Genomic DNA, 26,079 nt, shown 5'->3' with positions numbered 1-26,079 from the left:
TCATGGTCTGTAGTCATCACACGTGCTTGGGTTGTCTATTTTAGGTATTGGTATGACTCCGGGTATGCTCGTCCGAAATTTTCAAAAATACCCCTAAAAGTTAACGGAATTCCTTTAAAAAGGGCGTGTTTTGGACGTTTTTTTTTTTACCCCTAAGAGGTGCCCTAAAAGATAACATGCCGAAATGCCGAAATCCTAAATTTCAATTTTAACGCCCTTAAAGATATCAAATCGCTAATTATTACCCCTAAGAGATACGCGAGCATTCCCGGTACTTTTACCACGGAGAAACCCCTCCCCCCGCCTTTTTAATCGGACGATCGCGATACGGATTATTTACAAGCTCCAAGAGTGAAGAATCTAAATTGAGATCCATGCTTCCCTTTTCAAAGTCTTAGATCTGCCACTCAAAAGGCACCCTTCAGTGAAAGAAAGGAAATCTGGAAATACGATGAGAAAATTTAAAGAGAAAAACCATTCCGTCCTGATTGCGTGACGCGCGACATGTAGTCTAATGCGCATGCTCATCGTTACGTCTAGTTGTTTGTAGTAACCAAGTGACAAAATTAATGCTGCTGCAAAAATCATGGAACAAAATCGCATTCACCTCAAACTTGATGCTTCAGCTGCTGCTTCTGTCGATGCCTACTGGGAATATAAAAAGTTAGTTTTACAATAGCATCTATTTTACTAAAATCTCTTTGTAAAAACAAAATATTTCGTAAGGACAACGACTTGAAGGTTCAAAGTAGATGATGTACAACAAATCATCCCTTCATCTTTCTGTTGATTTAGTCTATTTCCAATGCTATTGAGGATTAAAATGGCCAGCAAAAGCCTTTCAGCAATCTTATTTTCGATATTAATACGAAAAAAAAAAATCGAATGGCTGGATATGTTTTTCCAGGCTGCTAGCAGGCAGATTCTTGGCAGAGAAAATAGGAGTCTCTGCCAGCAGGGAAGATATGATGTTCACGATTGAGCTGCAGTTTTACACTAGTCTTGATTGTTGTTGTCAGCCGCCAGAGAGCCGTTTTGCAGGCTATTGACAGCTCGTTTTTGTTCATGTTTATAGTAAAACTTATTATTTACCAAGTGGTTTGTTTATATACAGTAAGTGTAGCTTGTTAAAATCATTTCTTGCAATATCTTATACCTATTTGTAACTTACTAATAATGACTGTAGCTCACAGCCTTAGAAAATTTCATTACGAAATGTTTTGTCTTGCAAATTATAAATTATTTAGTTACTCTAAAAGCTAGACACGGCCTCGGAGCAATACAATGCACCTATCAGGATAAAACCCAGGGTGGAAATTGATGTCATTGCCCCAAACAATAGGGAATTCGATGTTGCCGCCAGCATGAAAAAGCCAGAGAATACAATAAAAGGTTGGAAATTGACTTTCATCAGTTGTCTGAGGGTGGGGAATTTGGAAAATATTTTTAACTTCCCTTGGGGTCGTCAACCCCCCTCCCCCACCACCCTGGGGCTTAAAATTGATAGTGTATAATATAATTTATCTCCATGTAGGTACCCCACTTCTTTATCAAGCATAACCAAATATACTTTTGCTGTTGATAATGTTTTGTAGAATTGTTGGTGAAGATGATGGAGGTCGCTTATTCACACCAGAAGAATATGAAAACTATAAAAAGAAAATCCTTCCACAAAGATTGAAAAACAGGCTATTTGTCAGCTGGACAAATCCTGACGGACTTGATTGTAAACTGGTTGGACCTGAAACCCCTTGTTTCTGTACGCATAGGTATGTTTTGGGACATAGGAGGTGGTATATTGCATTGGCCCCTCACCTCTGCGATCTGAGGTTCAATTCCTTGACTCGTCATTACATATGAGTAGAGTTTGTTAGGTCTATCTCTTGGTTCAGGTGTTTTTCTCCTGGCTCTCCAGTTGTTATCACTCACAATAACCTTAGTCACTAAACAAACAGATCTTGTACTACCTGTGGTATTGGTTGTATAGCATATTGTACTCATATCTACTAAAGGGGGGGGGGGGGGGGGGAGGCAAGGGGCAATAGTAGTTTTGATTACATACATGTATTTGACTAATAAATTGTCTAATCTCATAGATACATACAGCACAAAACAGACTACAAAGACCTTCCAGAAACCCGACCAGTTCCTATTCCTTGCCGTGTTAATGGTTGCAAGTGCCGTAACTTTGATTATGTACCAAAAAATGGATCACAACCAATCAGGTGCCAGTGTAAGCATTACACTGATGATCACTCAGAGTGCAAACCACACAGATGCCTGAAAGACTGTAAATGCAAGACATTTAAGAGCTCGTTTACCTGTGGTTGTGGCTATCCAACATATGCACACAAGGTATTCATGGTTAAGGGTACTTTACTTCTCTTATTTATATTGCTGTGTCCCACAAGGGGGCATATTAATTTATTGAAAACGATTTTTAGAATTTAAAATAACACTGGAAATCATTTGATTAGATTTTCTTTATGGTTTATAGTTTAACCATACTAGAGTGCACAAAATTACTAGCTACACTGTACTTTTATAAAAGTATTTAGTTATGAAACATTTAGTCGTCTAATTACAGTGTGAATCGAAAACCCATGGGCACCTAAAAAATTTTTTTCCAGAATGTTCCTTGACCACTCAGAATTGTTATTTGTTATCTTTTTTGTAATCTTGTGGTGAGAAAGTCAATTATTTATTTATTTATTTATTTACATTCATATTTTAACAGGAAGCTTCTTCACTCATAAATGTGATTTTCAAGAAGGTTGTGATAAGTAAGATATTTTGACAATAATATGCAAAAAGAGAATTTGGAGGTTGAATATCGAAACCAGCTCGTTACTGAAAAGTCAACATCATTATTATGTAAAAATGTAAAAGATGAAAAGTTCAAATTATCTAGGTTGACAAAAAAGATAAAAAAATAAATAAAACATAGAACATTCCTGGAAAATTTCTAATGCCCATGGTTTTTTGATTCACACTGTAACTCATGAACCAAACAAAGACACAGAGGTATTTGCTTTAATTTGTTCCCAATGTTCTGCTCCACTGGTATCTACTAGTTTGACATTAGATGTTGCATCTTTAGTTTTGTTTCAACTGGTCGGATATGTATGTAGGGTGTGAACGAATCCCTGAAAGTAGATGCTAAAATCTTTGAAGTCGTACCTGTTGAATCAAGGTCTTTATCCACAAACGATTAAACATTTTCATTTTTGCAACCTGCAGATGATTATTGAGACAAAAGAGGAGCGCCAAGCACGAGGACATCCTGTTGGTGAAGATGTGCCTTATGCAGCCATGGGTGGCATTACTGGCTTTAGCTCACTGATGGAAGGGTACATGAGACTAGACGACAGTGGTATTGGACCTCCACCTAAAGAGTTTCTTGAACAACCTATAGGTATTTTATAGCTATGCATGCTGGTCTTAACACCAGGGGTGGATCCTACCTAAAATAAAAGAGGGGGGGGAGGGGGTATTCCACATTTTAGAATTTTTTAATTACAGTAGAATCTATTTTTAAAATGACCTCAATTTAGTGGCCATTTGTTAGTCTCCAAAGGGTCACTGAATTGGGGTGTCTATTGTATAAATGTTGTCATATTCTGAAATTCCTTTATCTCTTTGGCAAAACCCCAAACAGGCCCACATGACCATGCATTCCTGAAGGCACATGCAAATATGGCAGAACTGTCATTAGAAGACAGAAAGGATGGAGCTATGGCTGGGATGACTCAAGAGGAACGAGATATGGCATGGTTTGAAAAACGATATCAAGAAAGGGTAAGATGGTCAATTTATTTCATTAAATATCTGCCACACTTGAGTTTGAATATCAAGGACCATTAAGCTAGCACCCTCAAACAGGGTGGGGAGGGGGCCCGGGTTCCGCATCACATTTCATGCATCCATACTTCTTAGATTTTATGGGTCAAACATATAAACGATAAACCAAGAATTCACTCAAAAAAACTAACTGGTTTTACTTTGTATCCACAGAGAAAAGCTGAAAGGGAGTGGTCAAGAGTGAAACATATTCCACCCAAAAAGCTCACAGCAAGTGGAGGCAGTCCTAGCACATCTAGAAGCCCTGGTGCTTCTCCAAGAGGATCTGCTAGCAGAACGAGAGAGCCTGGAGCTCAAAGAGGAAGACCTTGACCTAAACCTTAACCATTGGACAACTACTGGCGATTCTCCAAGGGAACCTGCTAGCAGAAAGAGAGCCTGGTGCTCAAAGGGGAAGGCCTTGCATTCAATGAACAGTGTGAGAACTTCCAGTAGACAACCAACTGCAACCTTTGAGGACAATTGAAAAAATCCAATATTTGGTTTGCTAGGGAAAACCAGTACAGAGCCAGGCTACAATCGATGTGAAAGCTTGGAAATGGAATTTAGAAGAATATTTTTAGGCATTTTAAATATTTTGAGGAAGAAGTATTTAAATGAATATTTGGCTTAAAAAAAGAATAACTAAATAATTGTGACTTCAGATGTCTAGCCCTCTTATGGCAGTATTGGCCATTTAGTACTTCATGTAAGACTACATGATATGGGACTATTGGATTATTAATTATTGATTATAATGTCCTGAAACCCTAATCCAAACCAAATATTAAAAAAAACAAAAACAAAACAAACCAAAAAAAAAAAAAACAACAAAAAAACAAACAAAACAAACCAAAAAAAAAAAAACAACAAAAAAACAAAACAAAAAAAACATAGCGTGGACACGGTCATGCCAATGTCACGGAACTGCCAGATCAATCACATTGGGCGAGAAAAAATCCCCCACTCAAAATTCTAGAAAAAATCACGGTCACGGGAAGCGTACGAAAACGAACGAACGAACGCTACTGTATTTGACTAATTGAAAAAAAGATGTGTGAATTACGCCAAAGGAGAAATTTCGATATGAAAACAAATACGTAGGTATGCGTTCATCAGCATAATCTTTATTTATTAATTAATAATATCTTTGTTTTATATAAACAACAACAAAATAAATAAAAAAACTTGTTACAAAAATGTGAATGTCTAATAATACAAGCTAGCGTACATAGGATATCCTCAAGAGAAAATGAATTACGAGGAATCTCTGGTATTTATGCTTGTAACCATCATAGGTACCGTTTTTGAAAACATGAGCAAACAGGATAGAGCGCGCTCAGTACGCGTGTACTGAAAAACAAACGATCAAATTAACGATTCTAAAAATAGCATCAAAGATTCTAAAAATAGCATCTTAGAGTTTTCATGATGGGGCGCGGGAATTCCTTCTCTTAGTTTATTTTCTCTTGGTATCCTATATAAGTATCCAACTTAAGAGAAGGTATGTGGACGTAAAAATATCTTGAGGCATTGATTTTACAAATTAAACAACGGTGTTGCGTATATGCTTGAAAATAAAAGTGGCGTATGCATGATCTTCATGCATTAGAAGCATCGTTGGAGGCACTTCAAGAAGTACATTGGTTTGAAGGGTACATGACAACAGTAGTTTACAAGTCAGTGGGAATGGGTGTGTTACATGTATGGGAGCCCTTAATAGAAGACGGTAAGGCCTACAGCGTTATGAAAAGCACGGCCAAGTCTACGACCACGACTACTTGACTACCGAAGTAAATCTATTATTGGAACATGAAAGCCATGCTGGGTCCATGCAAATTACAAGGCTATAGCAGTCGATGCTACTTATTCCTGAGTTATTTTTATAGAGATCAATAAGGGCTGAGTCCAATGGGTTATATGAATAGTCTAGGCAGCTTAAGTGGTCATTCTATAACCATGGATGCCATGCAGGGTCCATACGACACAAGTTATCTGGACTAGTAGCAGCCTGTACCAAGGTAGAAACTTTAGTCTCTCCTCCTTCATACTGAGCCAGGTCTAGGTATGATAAAAAACAGTCATGAGTTAATAATATATGGGTAGTACCTCTCTTCCAACTCTGGGCTCTCAGGCTCGATTGGACTCTGCACCACATGTGAGTAGAGTTTGGTAGGTCCCTTGACTAGAGGGTTTTTCTATGGGCTCTAGGGCTCGATTGGACTCTGTACCACATGTGAGTAGAGTTTAGTGGGTCCCTTGACTAAAGGGTTTTTCTATGGGCTCTAGGGCTCGATTGGACTCTGTACCACATGTGAGTAGAGTTTGTTGGGTCCCTTGACTGAAGGGTTTTCTACGGGTTCTCCGGTTTTTCTCCTAATAAATCTAGCAATTCACCAATTGGCCCCAAGATCGCACGTGGTGTAGTTGGTGTTACGGTCACAAACAAGTTCGTACATCGTCCTTGAATTGCCGTACAAATGCACTGTTTATCAATTTGATTTATAGCAATTATTCAGCTTTTTCGAGGATTTTTCGAAACATTATTTTAAACAACTAGAAGGGTGAAAGGATAAGCATCAAGTAATCAAGTCAAATGATGTCGATAAACTATGGAAGAGTTTTAGTACATTTGTACGACAATTCAATGACAATGTACGATCATTCTCGTGATCATAACATCAGGCACACCAACTGAAATGCAGGGGTCAATTTGTGAATTCACTCTGTGAGTTGGCCGTGTTTGATCAGGCTAGAGGTAGTTTCAGGGTTCGATAAAATTGAGGGTTTTTTTGCATCAAGTTGAAGCATCAAGTTATTAAAAAAGAAAAAAAGTAATTGACTTACTTTGTAGTCTAGTCATGATAGCGTTAACAGCGCCATTGACAAGGGTTATAAGTAGTTCGCTGTCCATGTCTGTGGGTGACACAGTTATGGGATGGGGATGACTTTCATCGTGTTTCTGTAAGAAACATGCATTCTTTAATAATAATCAAACAAAAATAATTCATTATCACCACAACCACCACCACCATCATCTTCACTATAGTCATCGGTTGGTCCTATGATCACCAGAATTGTACTCGTCATCAGCACCACAAACTTCATTCACCACCATCATCATCATCACCATCACCATCATTATCATCACCACCACCACCATGACTATGACTATGTAATCATCTCATCTTCATCTCAATCACCACCACCAACACCTTTACTACCATTATCATCATCATCACTACCACCACCATGACTATGACTATGTAATCATCTCATCATCTCAATCACCACCACCACCTTCACTACCATCATCATCATCATCCCCATCACCACCATGACTATCCTAATCATCACTACCATTGACACTGCCCGATATGATCTAACAAACCCCTCCACTTACTTTCTTATGCCATGTAATCATCTCATCTTCATCTCAATCACCACCACCTTTACCACCATCATCATCACCATCACCATCACCATCACCATCACCATCACCATCACCATCACCATCACCACCATGACTATCCTAGTCAACACCACATTGACACTGCCCGATATCATCTAACAAACATCTCCACTTACTTTCTTATGCCATGTAATCATCTCATCCCTCAGCACAGCTCGTAAAATACTTTGTATGCTAAACTGAGGTTCAACGAGACATCGGGCTGCAGCTACCATGGACGCGGTCATGACCCCATTAACGCCCACAGGTGTGACAAACTCAGCAATGTTTGGTGTGAGGCGAAAAGGGACTGGACGATTAGCATCAAGTTCACCTGAAATAGTTAAAATATAATTGGTTCAGCCTTAAACAATCACGATAGACTTCTCTACCTCAAAGGTAATGTTTCCACATTTTAGACCATTCTAGAGTATGATTTCTTTGTTATGGTTGCGCATGAGAAGACAGATGAATATGGATAAGACTGAAACGAAGAATCTTATTCTCAAGGGAATTAAACGTGGAGTGAAATGGAAAAGCATTACACCCAAGCTAAAGAGGTCTATTTACTTTACCTGAGAAACGTATATATATAGAGCGTTTTCACGTGACGTCACAGCGGCCATGTTGGTGTACCAAAACAATACATTTTATATCCTCCGGGAATTGAACTCTATTTTTATACAAATACTGTGCAGAAAGTTCCTATTGTTTATGGCTGCCTTCTCACGTGAGTGAAAACGCTCTATATATATGTATATACATTCAATTAAAAAAACGTTATCGTCGACTGGCTCAAGCCTACGCGACTGGACCGAAAGGCAATATGGGTAAAAATCACTGAAGCGATTAAATATTCGTTGTTACTAATAAATTGTTCCCGCTAGTAATAAGATAATAATTTCGAAAAGCAACCCTTTAATTATATGTCTTTGGGTTTATATTAGGGAAAGAAAAACAATGTAGTTTTGATTCAGTTCACAATTTCGAAAATACGAAGGCATTAAAAAACGTCTCCTTCAGCACTTCCCGCTCGCCTAGCCTAAGAAGGTACTGTAAACGCTGTAAACCAGAGACATAACTAACCTTTCGAATCGTCAACTTCAAATCTGTAGTAAGTGACAGTGAGGCGTCCAGAGTCTTGTGCTACTTGTAGCATCTCAGGTCCCAGACGTGTTAAATGAAGAGTGAATTCCGCAAAGCCAAGTAGAGTCAACTGAACACAAAACTAATGAGAAAAGAAAGTAAAAATCAATGAAAACATTGAAATGGGATGCGATACATGCGATACTGAGAGTCAAATCACGAGTGTGACGTCATGCCATAGGTGAAGAGAGCATCCTGGGTACGAGTCACACATCTCATACGCATCTAACAGCCTCGATAGATCCAGGTTTCGTCTTGAGCCATTGATCAAATTTTCATCCTGTCTAATCGAGTATCCCAATGTACAGTCACTACACATCAAACTCTAACTAACCTGCTTCCTAAAGGTCCAATAATCAGTAGGGTCTGTATACGTATACTGGGCCCATTCTTTTAACATGACTTCTGGGACCATAGTCCCTTGTATCTCACGAAGGATGTCCCTCAGAACCTGATGGGTGACTTGTAGACCACGTGACTGGACTGCAGCCAGGCGATCGTAGTAAAGCGCGATGGATGAGTCGGACTCGAGGTGCTTGCGGTCACATCGCTGAGAGAATAAATAGAAAAGACTCAGTACATCACGTGTTATGGAGTAGGCCGTTTGAATGATTGCGTCATTTTACTACCACTACAACAATGCTTCGCGAATTTACTTTGTTATTCTAATTTGTAAAAGAGAATATTCAAGGTATTCTGGTAGTGGGCGCGGTAGTTGACATTATAATATATGAGCAGCTCAAAACTGGGAGACGTCACTGGCAACGTCTGTTGCTGATGCCTGTTCTCTGAGACGCGCGAATACGATATCTTACCTTTCCAAGTATCTCTCGCAGCGATATGAACGAAGGACTGTCCTGAAATACAAGATAGTGGAAAGATATTTATCAGTGGTAGGCTCCAATCGAATGATGAAAGGGAGGGAGATCGAAAGAGAAAAACGAAAGCGAGAAAGAGAGAGATGGATAGGGATACAGACTTTTATCGTAGACCCTTAACAAGTCACGTCAAAGGAACTTAATTGAAAGAATAAAACAAAAGGATTCCAATCTCCTGAGAATTGGAAACCTATTGTTATGTCCTCCAAATTGAGCTGCATTCCGACGTGCTGCATAAAACAATAGGAACTTAGGAACAAATAGAAGATTTGCAAAATCTACAACGGCGACGTCAACCGGAAGTCTAAATAACTTCACTTTAGTGTCCGGGCGTCTTCAAAGTCTGTCTTCCCTGTGGATGAGTTGACTTTACTGACAATGTTTTGAATGAAATCTCCAATGAACAGAACCCCAAAGAGAAATTATTAACACTTAAAGTGGACGTCGCCGTCGTAGATTTTGCAAATCTTGAAGTTTCTAAATACCTCGATGAGACGCATTTGCGGCGACACAGCCACTACTCTTGGTACAGTAAAAAGCAGGTTCCTTTTGCAAGACTCCTGAAAGAAAATTCAAGATATAAGAAGATGAAACCCAAGAATAATCAAAAATATATAATGTAGGTGAGACTCACTTTTCGTTTCTCAAAATACAGGTTCAATAGTCTTAGCAGCTGGAGGATTCGCTCTTCTCTTCGAGATTCGGTCATACAAGCGTCGTTTACCACCAGGTAGGGATAAATCTGAAAAAGATGATATAAATTTAGGCACTGCCTAAAAGCGGCGCTCACAATGGACACACAATTTAGATAAAACTGAATCGGGAAAAAAATCTTCAATTGTTTTCTTTTTATTTGAGATGAAAATAATGTCCCCCCAAAATGAAAACCATGAAGTGAAAATATCAAATTGAAATGCACTACATCGTTTCCTTTGCACGAGTTTTTGTTTTCAACCTCACTACTCTCCTACTTAGGAATTTTGTAACATGTACACAACCCACCACCAGCCACCCCAGGGGCTAGTTTTGTTTATAAAAATTGTGATAAGCAAATTTCTTTCTTTTTTTTTTTTTTTGAAGTCTTTGAATAACGTCGGGAATCAAGGGCGGTAAAACCTAAACTGCGCCCTGACTTTGATCAGCACGGCTGGAGATGTTATTTCAGGGTATCGATGAAATTTGGAAGGTTTATTTGCTGCTGATGATAATAGAAACTTTTAGTACGAAGCTCTGGCTAGGTACCGCAAACCTCAAACTTCAGTTCGACGTCAAGCGTTTTCCGTCAAACATTCGGCATTTAACAAGGCGTCATAACGAAATTGTTGCTGGAAGAGCCGCCATCTTGAATTTTATCGAGTAATGTTTCTCCGTGATCGCGGGCGTGTTTCTGGGCCTGGGCCCAGTTGCATAAAGCTCTCTTAAGATAAAAAAGTTTAAAAACACTCGTAAGAATTGTCTTAGTACAATGGCCTATTGTTTTGGAACAATACTTACGGATGCTCTTATCTTAAGAGAGCTTTATGCAACCGGGCCCTGCCCTGATCCTTAGTAGTTAGAGGTAAACCTGATGCTAAAGGTCTTTACAGTTACTACTATACTTTGATATTCCCAGATCATCCCCTTACCTTGCCGTTATTTCCTCTGATGAACAGCCTTCTGGCTGAGAAATTGTGTTTTTGAACGAGTTCAACCCTTGGCATAAATCTTGCAATACGAATGTAGTAGGGGCTATGCTGTAGAGAGAAACAGATGCCAAAGATAACATTCAAAAAAATGAACCCCCAAGAGAAACTCTTTATTTAAGTGTCTAGTCGTTCTAGCGCTTTCGCACTAATTGGGGGCACTTTTCGCTCACACGCACTACCACTACATTCAATGTTCTATGCACACAACGCTCAACTCACATGTTGATTTTTATGACTGTTTATGCCTTTTCATACGTTTTAGCTTTCAAAGAGAAACTCAAGTTTCTTATTTATATTTTATAAATTAAAGTTTGACCAGATCCCCATATAGTACGCAAAACATTTACTCCTAAAGTAACCTGCTTGGGTGTTATTTGTTGTAAATATAGAACGTAGTGCATTAAGTGCAAACCTCAAGGAAGAGTCCCTTAGGGGAGTAATGGTTGTAAAATATGTTTAGTGTTAGTTTGGTACAAACCGTATTTGCTTTGGGCATCAAGAACTCTCCAGGGAGCTCGACTTCTGCTGTTGACGTGGTGAAGTTACTGAGAAACCGGCATCGATCTTCCAGTAGAAAAGAGCTGATGAGATAGACAAGGGTGATGTTAGTAAGAATATACCTCTTTAGCTAAGGCGTAATGTTTTCCGATTTCACACCACGTGTCATTCCCTAGAGTAACATTCCTTTGTTTAATGTGTGCGCATGAGAAGACACATAAACATGGATACCACTAAAACAAAGAATCTTATTCTCAAGAGAATGAATTGGTTTGAAATGGCACAAAAAATTGTCCAGCCTTAAGAAAGGAACGCAATATTGTAGATCTAATCTAATCTAATGCGTTTGTCACTTCTTGGTGGACGGCTTGATGCCTAACAGGCCTTGCGACCCAATTGATAAGGCAGCCGGTTAGTACGTGCACTGAAGATGGTCGTCACCAGCGTCTTCAGATGGAGGGCGAGTTATGAAAGGAAAGGGATATCATTTAGGAAGGAAAAGTATGAACTTGCCTTGGTAAAAGTTTCGCCTTTTCCTCCAAGATTTTGATCCACTTTTTAAGTTTTCCAATCAAGTTATGAAGCCCCATCGCACCAGGAACACTAAAAACGACAAAATGTAAAATGTCAGTGTTCAAAAAGATAACAAACAAGTAATGAAAGCAAAGCCAATTAAACTACTTTATATTATATTATTCTATTCATTTTTTTCCGCATTCGTCGCATCACGATTCTCCGTTTTTCAAACTTTGAGCGAGATTTTTGTGCTTTCCCATCGTGTGGTACCTGGACTTATGCGATAAAAAGAAAAGTCCAAACCGGTTTAATCCAAGGTTTCAAGATTTCGGAAACCTTGGAGGGAATAAAGTATGACTTAATCGCAATAACTACACAATAAAACTATCCGGATACCTAGGACTTCTCGGTTAAAGTGCTCACCTAAAATCAAAGTCCGAAGCAAACTGTTCTTTGAGCCGCTGGAATACCGGGTCTTGTGCTGTAGCCTGTGCTCGTCTGGCGAGAGATTCAGAGGCTGCAGTAGAGAGAGTTGTTGATACACTGGACGCAGGTTCGAAGCCGATACCAAATGTGCTGACCAACTTCTTGACAAAACTAAGTGTGTGTGGTGTTATACGGGCACTGGATACTACAAGAGAAGAATATCGGGGGAATAAGCTTCAAGGAAATTAAAGTAATACAAGTCCACATATTCATCTCACTAGACAGATAGCAGCAGACAGGGGAATCAAAAGCTGAGTAGTGGTGGTGCACTCGCCTTCTCCCTCTGGGGTTTTGGGTCCCATTTCTCGAGTCTACATAGTTTTATAGGTTCTCTCATTAGATTTGAGGGGTTTTCTCCTGGATTTTGTTTTTTCTCCCTCTGGGGTCTCGGGTCCCATTCCTCGAGTCTACATAGTTTTATTGTTTCTCTCATTAGATTTGAGGGGTTTTCTCCGGGATTTTGTTTTCTCTCCCTCTACAAAAAATAACCAGCTAAGAGCAGATATTACAGTTACACTCTATTGCCTTCAAACAATTGTTTCAAGTCGAAGCATTTGGGTCAATACAAAAAATGTATAGAAAGATGACCCAAATGCAACAATTGTTTGAAGGCAGCAGAGTGTAATTCTAACATCTGCTATTCCAATCTGTCCTTACTCTGACTTTGATCAGCCAAACGTTTCACGTGCTGATCAGCCCAGAGGTTGTTTCAGAGCATGGACAAAAGTCGAATGATTAAAAAATATGGTTTTCTTGTGCGCCAAGAAAGTGTCACAAAGCGAGGATGTCATGGCGGAAATCGTGTGTAGCAAAGATTTAAGCGAAGGACACATGTTTTGAAATGGGGAACCTTGTACTACACCCAAATGGATAGTCTTGCTTTAAGGGGTTTATGATAGACGATCGAGATTCGGGATAGAGAAGCTATAGTTACTTCAGCGCATGGTAACTTTTCCATTGCTACTCAGTCCTTTGGGATTAAGTATCGCATATAACCTGAGAAGCATGACTTACCATCACCTCTTGTTTCAAAAGCCACTTGATAGCACTTGGTTAGTCCTTGTCGTAGCTGACGAAGCACCTCTTCATGCCAGCATTCACGGAACCAAACCATCTACAAACAGAACCATTCACGTCATTACCTGGTCTACAGTACCCTCTAGTGCTGACAGGAGAGTAGGGTGGTGGTCCCTTAACACGTGTATTATAATCAGTCATTCATGTCATTACCTGGTCTACAATACCCTCTAGTGCTGACAGGAGAGTAGGGTGGAGGTCTCTCAACATGTGCATTATTTTACTACATCTCCACATCTGAGCCGTAGCACGAATAGCACCTGGATCGCTCTGACTGCTAGAGTCTGTCAAGAAACAACGCAACAGTAGTATATAAATGAAATAATTTGCAAAAAAAATATTTATCTTAAAATCATTTGGTTTTGTTCTGTCTAAGACATAAATGAAACCAAATAGAGGTTTTGCACCACCACGTAACAGCAGCCATGATGGCAGGAACAATACAATCGTTTTACATTAAAAAGAATTCAATTCCCAAGAGCAAAGGGATTTTATTGTTCTGCCATCTAACCACAGGCAACCCAAACTGTATAATGGGCGCCAGCACACGTTGTTGCAAAACCTCTATTATCGAGTGTACATTGTAAAAGGTTGATAACCTACTTGAATTAATACTTGCTGATGGATTGGTGCCATTAGTCTGGTCAGCAGATGCACTTGATGAGACAGGCGCAGATGACGTAGTACTTGCAGCCTTTGTATAAGGAAAAAAAAGGAATGTAAGAAAGGGCCGTCAAACAACAAAGTATCAATCTATCATGCTTACGAACTAATAACAAAATTTCCTAAAAAAATCGTACTAAGGTTGTTTGTAATATAAGAAATATTTCAAAATTAAACGTATCGTCAAAGCTACTAGAAATGATTTTAGCCCTTTAGATCGAATAGGAATTTCCGCATATTTCTAGTTTAGTTACTCAATAGACCGTTTTCTCGAGATTGCGTGCGCATACAACTTGACGGGCCACAAAACTGAAAACGCTAATTCAGTAAAATTAAGACAGTTTTATATTTAAAGAGGAGAATTTGCGATTTTATGAATTCTTATCGGAAAAAAGTTCATAGCAATGCATAATTATACTCGTGTTCTGGTATCGTGGCCCGTCAAGTTCCTTAAATTTGGACGCGCGCGCAACCTAGAGAAAACGTATGAGTATATTACCTTTGTCGCAGAAGACGGTGTCGCACCTATAACGAAAAAAGCAAAAAAGTAAAAATCGCGGTAAACGTGAACAATAATACGGCTTATCCAAACGCTCTACTTTAAGGTGCTTATCAAGCCTACAGGATCTCCTTTTGATTTCAAAACAATTATAAAATAAATAAGAATGGCCTTTACTGTCTTTTTGATATCTCTTTTTGTTGTCGAGATATTCAATATAGGAATAACGAAATGATGACGTAGTCCTAGGATCCTTGTAAAAAGTCAAATCATCAAATAAAGAATATCTCTGTGAGTTAGCTCAAAATGACTGAAACTTTTGGTCGTCATAGTGTACTATAACCAAATAAGATTCGGGCATTATATCAGTAGTGGGGAAATTACAGTTCACCAACATGCGGAGCGCGGAGCCTAGGTCCCAGGCCGTTCCCGGTCATCCTACGCGGGCGCTTATTGGCTAAGGAGCTCAGCTATTGTTGGAGTGCTCGATCCCAGTCACCTTCCCGGATATCCCGGTGCTCAACCCCAAACCCCACTCTACTGCTCGTTCATTCCAGCGATTGGCTAGGGTTTCTACTATTGTGTGACATCACCAAACCGGTGCGTGACACTATTCTAGGTTTTACTATTCATTTGTTTACATTGTACATATCAAATGCTTCTTTGTATTATTCTTTGTCACGGTTGGCTTCCAATAATGTCGTGTATCCGTAAACGGTTTTGGAGATTCTTTGATACATTTTAGGTTCATTCTCGATCAAATATTTCATCCGATCTGACCTCGAAATTTCACAGGATTTGAATAAAGTAGTCATTGTTTTTTGTGGAATACCTTCGCTTTGTTCGGTGGATAAGTAAACAGCAGGTGATAGCGACTCAGATTGATGACAGCCGATAAAATGGAAGCAAGCTGTCAGCTTTTGTACTTTGTCAATTTACGATATGCAAATTTCTAGGTGTTCATTTTTCGACAACAAAAGTCATGCAACAACTCCAAATGAAGCTTATTCCTCCATCATCTGCTTTGACTTGATTTTAAAGCGTAATCTAGCGAAATTTTCAACCACTCTTATAGGTCTTGGGATGCAGGGAAGTTTACAACAATTGTTAGCTTTGTAAACAATAGCAGGGATTACCAATAATGTGCAACATTTGAATAATTAAGGTCGCGGCGCGAACCCCGAAGAATAAATGTTAACAAGAAGTGAAAACGCGCCAAGATTCTACTTGAAACCGTGACATAATGTAATTTTATCAATAATGTCATTTAAAAAATTGTAGTGCAAACACTTTTCTACGACAAATACAGATAACAATTCTCTTTCCAGACAAAAACGTTTTTCACTTTAATCAACGAAAAAAAATATTTCCTATCTATAATACAAATGTGATTTCGCATCCAGCATGAACAAGGTAACTTACTTGAGCTACATCACAGGGCCATAGCCACCATTTGGAAAGCAGTCCGGTTTTTTAAGAGTCCGATTTTTCTCAGATAATAATAGATATTTTTCTTTGAAGAAGGAAAGTAGTTCTGGTTGTAAAAAGTGGTCTGGTTATAACTGCACCAACCGTACCGATGGCTACGACCCTGCATCAGACTAGTGAAACATCTAAATTACTTACACAGAAATATTTAGATTACTTATTACTAACTGAAACTGTTTATTGCCAGTTGCAGATTTTCAATAGTGTTCCGAACTAAGCGAAATGTCACACTGGTCACGCAACATTGTTTGTAGAGTATTACGAATTAGAATATGGTGTGATTATTCTTAGGTCGTGCATCAGAGTAATACCAGGTTTTGATATTAGGCCTATCTCTTATTGCTTGATGGAACTTCTTTAAATGTGTATTCTCTTTATCAAACAACTCAGGAAATTGAAACATATTCCCATCAACAAAATGAAATATGCAAAAATCAACCCAGGAGATTTGCTTTCCCACGAACACTAACTCTCCATTCGCCAAGTAGTTATCTTTCAAAGTAGTTTCAAAGAAATCCAGCCACCTTGGTAGTCGCTTTGTCTTGTAATATTCAATAAAAGGCTTTGCTTCTTCTTTCTGCGAGTCGTAGTCTGCGTTATAGTCGATAGGGTGCCACGCTCTGCAGCCTTCCTCGACCACATCCACCACTCCAGCCATCAGCACTTCGGCTTGTAAACGATCTTTCTCCGTGTTTGGATACAATCTACCGTGGTCAAGTTTCTTTCCCAGATATCGACATATCACAGGCGTTTGGCTAATCACGATATCACCGTGTTCAATCACAGGGAAGGCAAAATGCTTCTGGCCTCTACCATATCCCATTTGCTTGGCTTCCTCGAAACTCTTGTCTTTAAACACATCTTCGAAAGGTGTTTGTGTTTCAAGGAAAAGAAGTCGTACGAACTCCCCTCTTCCTAACATCCCAGGCCAGTAGAAGAGCTTGAATTCGGGTTTCTCCGACATTGTAAGTAGAATAACGAAATGACACAGAACTCGCGTGGCAGGGTGCAAGACGACGGGAAGAGGTTTTCGTGACTTCTGCGCGTCGGGGATTAATGCAGAGGGGTTTTCAGTCATAACACGGGGGTGCGTGGCTGACCTCTTTTCCAACGCTTGAATAAAGTGTCTTGCTGTGGCTGACCTTCAGTAATAAATTAACATCGAGCTCCGATTTCAACCTCGTGGTCGTGTTTCACTATCGGTTAAATATTTTGAAATCGGAGAATCGATCGTGAGTCACTCGGTATTCATCGGTAACGTACTTAAAATGCCCCTTAGTTTCTAATATGCAATCTGCACAATGAATCTTTTGACGTATCATAGAATAAAGAACAAAAAGAGAACAGTTTTGGTGCCTTTTTTGTTAATAGAACAAACAAAAAACAAGTCAAAATACTTTCTAATTATGCACATAAAATAATCTAATTTAGTTCGCACCACTGCGCTTCGGCATCGCTTTCATGTTTTGCTCGAAAACTGTATACATTTTTTTACGCCTAACCCCCTTTTTCCCTTTTGAAACTCATGGAATTCCTGTTCAGGATTTCGTAGGTCTAAGACCCACATCCATTTCCCAATGGATTAGTTCATCAAGAGTGACCTTTCTTCCCTTGGTTCTTTCAATCTCGTCTATCCTTTCTTTGTTGGCAGTGTCCTTACAGCATCCATAAAACAAACATCTGAGAAATGTCTGAAGCTCCTTGATCCTCCCTGTTTCATCCTGGTCTTTCTCAATTTTTAAGTTTTCCATTTGTTTCACGAGATTTGCTATTGCTTTTTGTCCTATTCTACGTTTGAACAGCACGGGGTTAAGAACACGAGCACTTCTCAACTTCATCGTTAGAACCTTGTTTCGGAGTTGCTATATTAAGGAGCTGAGCAGGATTGATGAGACTTCACCCTCTCAATCCCTTTCCATAAACTACCTCATGACGTACATGTTTGGTGATGTCATACCAATAGTAGAAACCCTAGCCAATCGCTGGGATGAACGAGCAGTAGAGGGGGGTTTTGGGTTGAGCACCGGGATATTCGTAAAGGGGATTGGGATCGAGCATCCCAACAATAGCTGAGCTCCTTAGCCAATAAAACGTTCGCGTAGGACGACAGGGAGGGGCCTGTATGTTGGTGAACTGTCATTTCACTACTACTTATATCATTTCGTAGATTCTATATTGGCCATTCTTATTTATTTTAAAAGGGCTTTGAAATCAAGAAGAGATCCTGTAGGCTCGATAGGCACTTTAAACGGCGATTTCAAACGTATCTGTCCTCGTGCACGATCAGCACTGATCACTAATCATTCCCTTGGGAATATCTAAATGTGCGGCGGTAGGGCCAGTCATGCTTCTGACTGATATCGCACTTGCTTCAGTCAAACGACAAACAAACTGTATTACATACCACTAGTAGGATCAGCTGTTTTGACTTGTGGAGTCGTTAATATTGTAGTAGCTGGGTCTGTAGATGGTGGTACTGATGTAATATTCTTGTTATCCCCACTAGAATCACCCGTCGCTCCATTCGTCGGCGTGGGTTGACTTCGGTGGTTGGCTATCGCTGCTGCTGCAGCTTCAACTTTGTCTGTCGAGAAGGAAATCATAAATGTGTAGTAATCTGTATTCTAATGTGGCAACAAAATGTCAATAGACCTCTTGCATGTGACAACAAATCAGCTCAATTTGGATGACAAAACAAAATACTTTAAGTTCCAAGGTTTTCAATTCTCATGAGAAGTGGAAACCTGAGCTGCATTCCGACATGCTGTAAGGGGTCTAAACCATGCGTGTAAAGAACAAAGTTTTTCCAGAAACATTTCCGAGATTATCGACAGTTCAAGTTCTTTCTGGCTGACAGCATATGGTGGTCAGTGTCTGACCACAATTTGGAGCAGATAATGAGATTCAAAGACTTTTACCAGCTGATTTAAACCCAGCAATAGCGCAAATATTATCAAAAATAAGGACTTAGTATCAATAAAGCTCCCTTTTCTTTTTGGTTGATATAATTATTGTGCATTATAAAAGTAGGAGGAAAGAGAAAGAACAAAATTACAGAATTTGTATGGAAGAAAATTGGAATTTCCGGGGATAGGGGGGTCTTTGAAAATAAAAATAATTCCTCCGTGGGGGGTAATTTCTGGAACTACACAATATCAAAACACAGGGGTTCACCACCACCACTTACGTCTTTCCCTCTGCTCGATTTTCCACGTTAGATACAAAGTCCTGATTGGAAAATACATGGCCTAAAATAAAAGGAGTATAGTGAGTACCGGATTGAAGTCTTGCAACCTGAAACAGATTTGAAAGAGTTAAGGTTACCTGGGGATAAACACGGCCGATGTTTCCAAGCAGATTAAGGATCTTCTGACCTTCTTTTCGTACTAGACACGTTAACAACTGAGGTATCCTGTGGTAGTAGGAGGAAACACGCACAAAGGTCAGAGAAAGGAAACAAAATCTCAAACAATAACTCTAACTTTAATAGACCTTCAGACCATGTGTCTTTCCCTAGAGTATCATTTCTTTCTTTGTTGCACAGTTACACACGAGAAGACACAAGAATATGGATACTATTACTATTATTATTATGGATACTAAATTTTGAACTCGAACTATGACAACATGAGATCCGAGTCGCTGATAAAACAAAGTAATCTGGCAAAAGCTATCGTGATAATGGTTTGCAAACTAGCATCACATCAAATGTAGTATCAACTAGTGCTTTTACGTCCATCCACAAAACTAAGGCTAGGGTCCGCATTACGTGCAATTTGTAACGGGGGTCTCTCAGCAACACATTTCAGACCTACCATGGCAGCCAGTGAACAGGTGGCACTCCAACACAGTACTTATCAACAGCGTCAGCAATCGACCCCTGATAAAAGAAAATAAGAATAATAATAATCTAAAACTAAACCAATAGAAGGTTGAGGCGCTTCAATTTCGCCGACGTTGTTGCCCGCGTTGCCGTCCTGCACCTTAAGGTCCCTCATGCTACTGGTTGTGAAGACGCTGGGAGTCGTAGAGCAGTAGTAGAAGAGCTCTCACTCATATCTCGACTGCGCTGTCTTTCTTTGAATTGTTTTTGCTTGCTTTGTCAGTTCTTAAGATCAACGTTTGCTTTGTCAACGAAATCAACGGACAAGACTTTGAAAATATCTTTTCTAATAGATCTTTCACGAGTGATGTAAGACTGGTTGCAAGTGGAGGTTGTACTTCATGTGTTCATATATTTACTGTATTTTATCCAGTCCAACCTTGATTTGCAACCACTAAGCGAATTCGAGAAAGGTCTATTGGAAGAAAGAGGGGGGGGGGGGGGGGGGATGACCATTACGAATGTTTTACTAGGGATTCGAGTAAAAAAAGGGGGGGAGGGACACTTACTAACGATATACAGAGAAATTGTAGCAAAAGGATTCGCCCCTGGAAAATAATCTTAAACAAAGGATGATATAATCTACCTTGTCATCATCGTAGGTCATCAGCCAGATGGTTCTGGCCAGGTATTTACGACACTTGGTTTCGTTCTGGTGTCTACATGCATGTAAATAGCACACTATAGCTGATACACCAAGCTGCATGTTCCTGGAAGAGTACACACACACACAAACACACCAAATATCAGTATTCAAAAGACAGTAGAGGTAGAATGCTTTTAACCTACACATGTCATGTATCTACCTCTCTCTGGTGAACAAATTGTCCAGGTAATCTCCCCACAGGGCCCAGGCTTTGACCAGGGAATCATGCATTTGTACTGCCTGTGAAAAAGCCTTGTTTGCGTCTTCAGACCTGAAACAGAAAAAGACCAACACTATATTTTAAGGCACGGGGTGTGGACTTATTCCTAAATACACTATAATATTGTGCATCTAACCATAGGCAGCCCAGGCTGTAGTATGGGCCCCGGCACGCGATGGTACAAAGCTTCTATTTTTTATAGTCCTTTATCACACGGCGCCATAAGAATAAAAATATTTCTTTACCCACGCGTAACCTCACCTCGAAGCACTTGAATGAAAGTCTATGCATGGAGAAATCTATTATTTCAGTCAACATGGATGCCACGTGATAAAGGTTTATCACTTTATAAATACCTTCCAATGTGAGCTAAGAACATGCCCTTCAGTGCGTAGAACTCAGCTGTCATTTCTTTGGTGAAATACTTGAGGTTCGTTGATTCAATTACTTCAAGGCCCTATCAAATAAGAGTTGTGTAGAAGTTAGATTACCCAGGCACTTAATAAACACCTTTTTGATTACTGTTAGACATACTGTTATTGAACAGAAACAACAAAGACCCCAAAGTAATACAAAATAATGAAGCTATTCATGAAGCTAACGAAGAATACAATAGGCTTGCGTGTACGTAGAAGGACCCGTTGTAACAGAGAGAAATAGGGACTTTAAGATTTGCAAAATCAACGACGGCGATGTCAACCGGAAGTGTGAATAACTTCACTTTGGGGTTTCGCGAATTCGAAGTCTGTCTTACCTGTGGATGAGTTGACTTTACTGACAATGTTTTGAATAAAATCTCCAATGAACAGAAACCCAGAGAGAAGTTATTTACACTTCCGGTTGACATCGCCGTCGTTGATTTTGCAAATCTTAAAGTCCCTAATATCTGATGTTGCTGTAAGGTTTGATTGTTTAAGATTTATTTAAAGACAAAAAGCATGCAACGAGCCTACTTTTGTTATCTTAATGAGAGAACTGGGGATCCTTTTACAGACAGAGCAGTTTTTATGACTGTGAAAAGTTCAGTGTCGCATGTGTGTCTTGCCGTCTCCGTAATGTTTGCTAGAATTCTAATTGGCTAATTGTTTTTTTCTCGCGCAATGTAATTGATCTTGCATTGCCGTGACCGTGTCCGGGCCGTGCTCGTGCCATGTTCGTGCCGTGTTCCGGGCATTTGATTGGATGCAGAGTAAATGTGATTGGTCTGGCAGTACCGTGACTTTGGTGTGACAGTGTCTGCGCCGTGTTCGTGTTGTGTTCGGGGCATTTGATTGGATGCAGAGTAAATGCGATTGGTCTGGCAGTACCGTGACCTTGGCGTGACAGTGTCTGCGCCGTGTTCGTGTTGTGTTCGGGGCATTTAATTGGATGCAGACTAAATTATCGTGCAATGTGTTTTGTCTGGCAGTCTCGTGACCTTGCTGTGACAGTGTCTGCGCCGTGTTCGTGTTGTGTTCGGGGCATTTGATTGGATGGAGAGTAAATTCTGGCTCAATGTGATTGGTCTGGCGCATGCCTCGCCGTGTCATGGCCGTGTTTGTGCCGCGAGCTTGTCACAAGCATACGAAAACTGCTCTAGGGAATACGGAACTGTAGAAGGAGGCCATTACTATGTCATACCTTCTGCAGTTCCATCTTGCCAATAGTACGTACCTCCTGTAGCTCTGTTTTACCCATGCTACCAGCCATTTGTAGGTAGCATTTAACCTGTTGGCGGATCTTTTGGAAACAATCTACGATCGGAACACTGGGAATAGTGTGGATTCTAATGGAGGGGGGAAAAAAAGAACAAAAAAATTAGTATAAATAAATGAGACTCAGTCATGAATTACATACGTCCGACAAGAATTATGAAGAATCAATCCGCCACCAGGTTGGCTTAGTTGGTTTGGGCACTAGTCTGTCGTGCGGGAGGTCGTGGTTTGAGCCTCGACCGGACCAACCAACCTAGGGTCTCAAATGTCTAAGCAGAAGTTGCTGCAAAATATATGCAAGTATGTAACACTTGGCTATGGCTCCGTTTCATTGAGAGATGTTAAAACACAACAAGGGCCACAACAAGTTTATCAGTAAACTTACACTTACCTGCTTAGCGAGTCTAGACAGACACCAGTAAGGTTCTGTTTACGAGCTATGTAACCATAGTGTATGATGGCCCAGGCAGATGCATGAACACCAAGCATGGCATGGTTTGACTGTTGCTGCAAGGAAAAGATAAGAGCTGCATGTGATATAAGATAAGGGCCTAATGATTTTAGGAACGTTCAATACATTTGATGCTTGAAGAAGACCGAGGTTTAAGTGCCACTACAATAAACTTTTAACACCTTCAATTCTTACTATTTAAACACACGTTAAAGTACTTTATGAAAGAAAACTGGCTACACCTCATACTAACCATCTTTCATTCAAAACTCATTGTAAAACGCCTTTGAACATATCCATATGGAAAAGAGCGCTATATAAATATCATAATCATAATCATCATAATCATGTTCATTTCTTGCTATCGTTTTTGGTTTGAGAGATATTCAAGTTTTAAGTTCATGATAATTAGTAGGTTGATGACGTCATATTCTCAACTCACAGTTTCTTTCAACATAGATTTGAGTATATCTCTGAGTATTTGATGAATGTCATTCAAACTTTGCAGTGTACTTGTATTCAAAATATGAAACATGAAAATGCCCAAACTGTGGTAGCTATGGCAACACACTGGTGCCCAGGCCCCTAACAACAATTTTAGCCTTTCAGCGATTGGGGTGGCCTGGAATCGAGGCTGTTGCTTTGGCAAATCTCTATAGCTAATTTTGAAGAAAAGCTACAGTACTATAAGACTACTAAATTTGGTTGATTTTGATTGACGTTGGGCTGAGATTTAGCTTATCATAACCTTAGGCTGCTCAAGTATTGAAAATATGACGCCATCAAAAACTGGCCGCCATTCTTTAAACTCCAGTATCTTTGGAAGGAAAAAAAGATATTTAAAAAAGGAGAGTGACATTTGACTTGACTATCAAAGGTTGTGACACTTTAACAAGATACCAGACATCTTACCGCCTCATGAGAAGACTGTCCCTCATAGGCTGCTACAATCGCCTGGTAATGATGGTGTCGCCACATGAAGATATCGCTCCAGTGAGACAGATTATCTGAAGGCATTGGAAGCCGATTCCTGTGAAAAAAACAAAACAAAAAAACAATCATCCTATCAAGTAAAAACTAGGAAATCTTTTGTCGACTTTAAGTTTTCGATCAGTCAAGCATTTTTGCAGGCTTCTAAGACCAGCTGGAAAGTTTCTTGGTGATTTCTATAGGCCAACGACTCTGAATTTCCCATTAATAAGAAATCTCTTGTTTATCTCGTGTTATAATAAGTATTACTGACTCAAGCCATACAATACCTCCAGGTTTTGACAATGGCTTTCATATCATGTAAGCTGGCACTTCTACCAACGCTCTGTGGCTGTAAACCAATGTGAATTTGAGCCGCTTCTTGTAGCTCGATTATCTGCTGTGCCCCCTGGAAAACACAATAACATAAGTAATAAGATGATTACCTCGAAATCCATTGTCTCCGGAGGCCGTTTAATCCCTAACATCCCTCTGGATGAATGGTGAGAAGGGAGGTACATTTAGTCTAAATATCCCTCACGAATTTTACCATTATGGACGATTAGACTCCTCTGGTGCTAGGGGGAAGGTTAGGCCTTCAAGTCTTTTCGGACAAGGACTTAAAAACGTAGGCCCCGTCTGTCTTCACTATATAACCCTGTATAAGGCGGACGTAAAAGATCCACTGAAGACGCTGGTGACGACCATCTTCGGTGCCCGTGCTTAAGCTCTACAGGGCCCACTGTAATTGTGATGTTGTGGTGTCCCTGCCCTCATGGGAAAAGCTAATAAATACAAAATATAAAGCCTTTTGTATGTGATTATTTCATTGTTTGCTTCGTTACCTGAAGTAGAGGCAAGTGTTGATGGGAAATAATGGCTGGAAGTCTTCTCCACTGACGAATCGCCTGGGACGTTGAATGCTCGACCAGTTTATCAACCTAAATATAGAAAAAGGTAAAATGACAGCAAAAATATTAAGCGAGAGGCTGTCGGAGGTGTTCCTGCTCAAAATTTTGGCAAAGCGACATATCAGAATTACAAAATCGCGCTTCTTAGAGTGCCAGCTCACAGATCGACAAGTCAATATGCTAAGGTAGTAACCAGGGCTTAAAAAAACGGCCTGATATCGGACAATGTCCACCCAGTCAAATCTTTGCCTTGCCAGTCAATTTGACCAGTAACGTTAGTCAGAAATGAGGTTTGACTACTGAGCTAAAACTAATTTGACCAGTGATCATGACCGGCAACTGATTGGCCGTTATTTTAAGCCCTGCACAGTACCCACGTTTTTCAAAGTGATGACGTACCATGTTCGGGTGAGGTTCCTCTGGGTGACAGATAGCAATAAACCCACGATAAAGGTTGAGTTTGTACGCAATGTTCTCAGGAAAGTTGAGCTCCACCTAATTAGGAATTAAAAGGTTAAGAACTAGTTAAAGAAATGTGCTCAGTTACGTTTTAAGGAGTTCCTGAAAAGGTTTTGAGACATGCTAGGGTGCAAGATAATGACGCATACAGCCGCAGCTGAGATACAAAACATCAACTCTGTCGCGGGAAAAGCGGACTGCAATACCATGTCATCTCACTTCCTTTCACCGTAGTACGCCGACGCGCAGTGTAGCCTTAAAGTTTAGATTATTTCAACATTTTAATAGGTCACATCTATCAAATGTTGTATAACATTTGGTTTATCAAACTGTCATAGGGATGCAAATGATGAAGGATACACGGTTCAGCAATGGTTTTACCTGTGCTAAAGCATCCTTCATAGCTTGCCAATCTGGAACACGCCATGAACTTTCTAGTACTAAAAAAGAGAAAGAATTGGATTCAGAGTAAATTCTCGCGGAATATGATTGGTCTGCTGTATGCCTTGCCGTGTCACGATCGTGTTCGTGCCGCTGGCTTTTCAGTCATACCAAAACGGCTTTATGTTGCTGCTGCAATTGTTGTTATTGTTGCTTCCGCTATTGTTCTTGCTTTTGT

At 39.9% G+C, this 26,079-nt stretch overlaps 3 protein-coding genes across 4 annotated transcripts in view; 1 reads left to right on the top strand and 2 right to left on the bottom strand.

Moving 5' to 3' along the window:
• The first annotated feature begins 552 nt into the window (after positions 1-552).
• On the top strand, positions 553-4,976 carry LOC116307871 (protein FAM221A). The gene is made up of 6 exons (XM_089036902.1): positions 553-663; positions 1,596-1,769; positions 2,097-2,355; positions 3,241-3,415; positions 3,659-3,798; positions 4,015-4,976. The coding sequence occupies exons 1-6, from the start codon at positions 587-589 to the stop codon at positions 4,171-4,173; spliced, it is 984 nt and encodes a 327-aa protein (XP_088893028.1). The 5' UTR covers positions 553-586; the 3' UTR covers positions 4,174-4,976.
• LOC116307870 (transformation/transcription domain-associated protein-like) overlaps positions 4,948-26,079 on the bottom strand; it is a 64,668-nt gene continuing 43,536 nt past the window's right edge. Inside the window, exons 43-72 of one of the 2 annotated variants that reach the window (XM_089036897.1) lie at positions 25,842-25,900; positions 25,401-25,496; positions 24,936-25,031; positions 24,381-24,499; positions 24,034-24,151; positions 23,062-23,177; positions 22,597-22,741; positions 21,333-21,433; positions 20,917-21,027; positions 20,697-20,820; positions 20,043-20,107; positions 19,552-19,639; positions 19,415-19,475; positions 18,632-18,811; positions 14,740-14,765; positions 14,181-14,271; positions 13,731-13,861; positions 13,515-13,614; positions 12,438-12,645; positions 12,012-12,101; positions 11,479-11,581; positions 10,941-11,048; positions 9,950-10,057; positions 9,801-9,875; positions 9,253-9,294; positions 8,772-8,987; positions 8,378-8,519; positions 7,429-7,625; positions 6,688-6,802; positions 4,948-5,901 (exon numbers count right to left, since the gene is read on the bottom strand). In XM_089036897.1, the coding sequence (XP_088893023.1) occupies positions 5,792-5,901; positions 6,688-6,802; positions 7,429-7,625; positions 8,378-8,519; positions 8,772-8,987; positions 9,253-9,294; positions 9,801-9,875; positions 9,950-10,057; positions 10,941-11,048; positions 11,479-11,581; positions 12,012-12,101; positions 12,438-12,645; positions 13,515-13,614; positions 13,731-13,861; positions 14,181-14,271; positions 14,740-14,765; positions 18,632-18,811; positions 19,415-19,475; positions 19,552-19,639; positions 20,043-20,107; positions 20,697-20,820; positions 20,917-21,027; positions 21,333-21,433; positions 22,597-22,741; positions 23,062-23,177; positions 24,034-24,151; positions 24,381-24,499; positions 24,936-25,031; positions 25,401-25,496; positions 25,842-25,900 (3,341 nt within the window). In that variant the 3' untranslated portion in view covers positions 4,948-5,791. The remainder of the gene's footprint in view (positions 5,902-6,687; positions 6,803-7,428; positions 7,626-8,377; positions 8,520-8,771; positions 8,988-9,252; positions 9,295-9,800; positions 9,876-9,949; positions 10,058-10,940; positions 11,049-11,478; positions 11,582-12,011; positions 12,102-12,437; positions 12,646-13,514; positions 13,615-13,730; positions 13,862-14,180; positions 14,272-14,739; positions 14,766-18,631; positions 18,812-19,414; positions 19,476-19,551; positions 19,640-20,042; positions 20,108-20,696; positions 20,821-20,916; positions 21,028-21,332; positions 21,434-22,596; positions 22,742-23,061; positions 23,178-24,033; positions 24,152-24,380; positions 24,500-24,935; positions 25,032-25,400; positions 25,497-25,841; positions 25,901-26,079) is intronic. The other variant, XM_089036898.1, reaches the window with a different exon arrangement.
• LOC116307873 (glutathione S-transferase) lies at positions 16,056-17,350 on the bottom strand. The gene has a single exon (XM_031718191.2). The coding sequence runs from the start codon at positions 17,303-17,305 to the stop codon at positions 16,493-16,495; it is 813 nt and encodes a 270-aa protein (XP_031574051.1). The 5' UTR covers positions 17,306-17,350; the 3' UTR covers positions 16,056-16,492.

The sequence above is a fragment of the Actinia tenebrosa genome, unplaced genomic scaffold (assembly GCF_029948245.1).
Source record: "Actinia tenebrosa isolate PJP-AT-01 unplaced genomic scaffold, QUT_ActTen_1.0 PGA_scaffold4__44_contigs__length_22323623, whole genome shotgun sequence".
NCBI classification, from domain to species: Eukaryota; Metazoa; Cnidaria; class Anthozoa; order Actiniaria; family Actiniidae; genus Actinia; species Actinia tenebrosa.
This window is presented reverse-complemented; position numbering and strand designations above follow the sequence as displayed.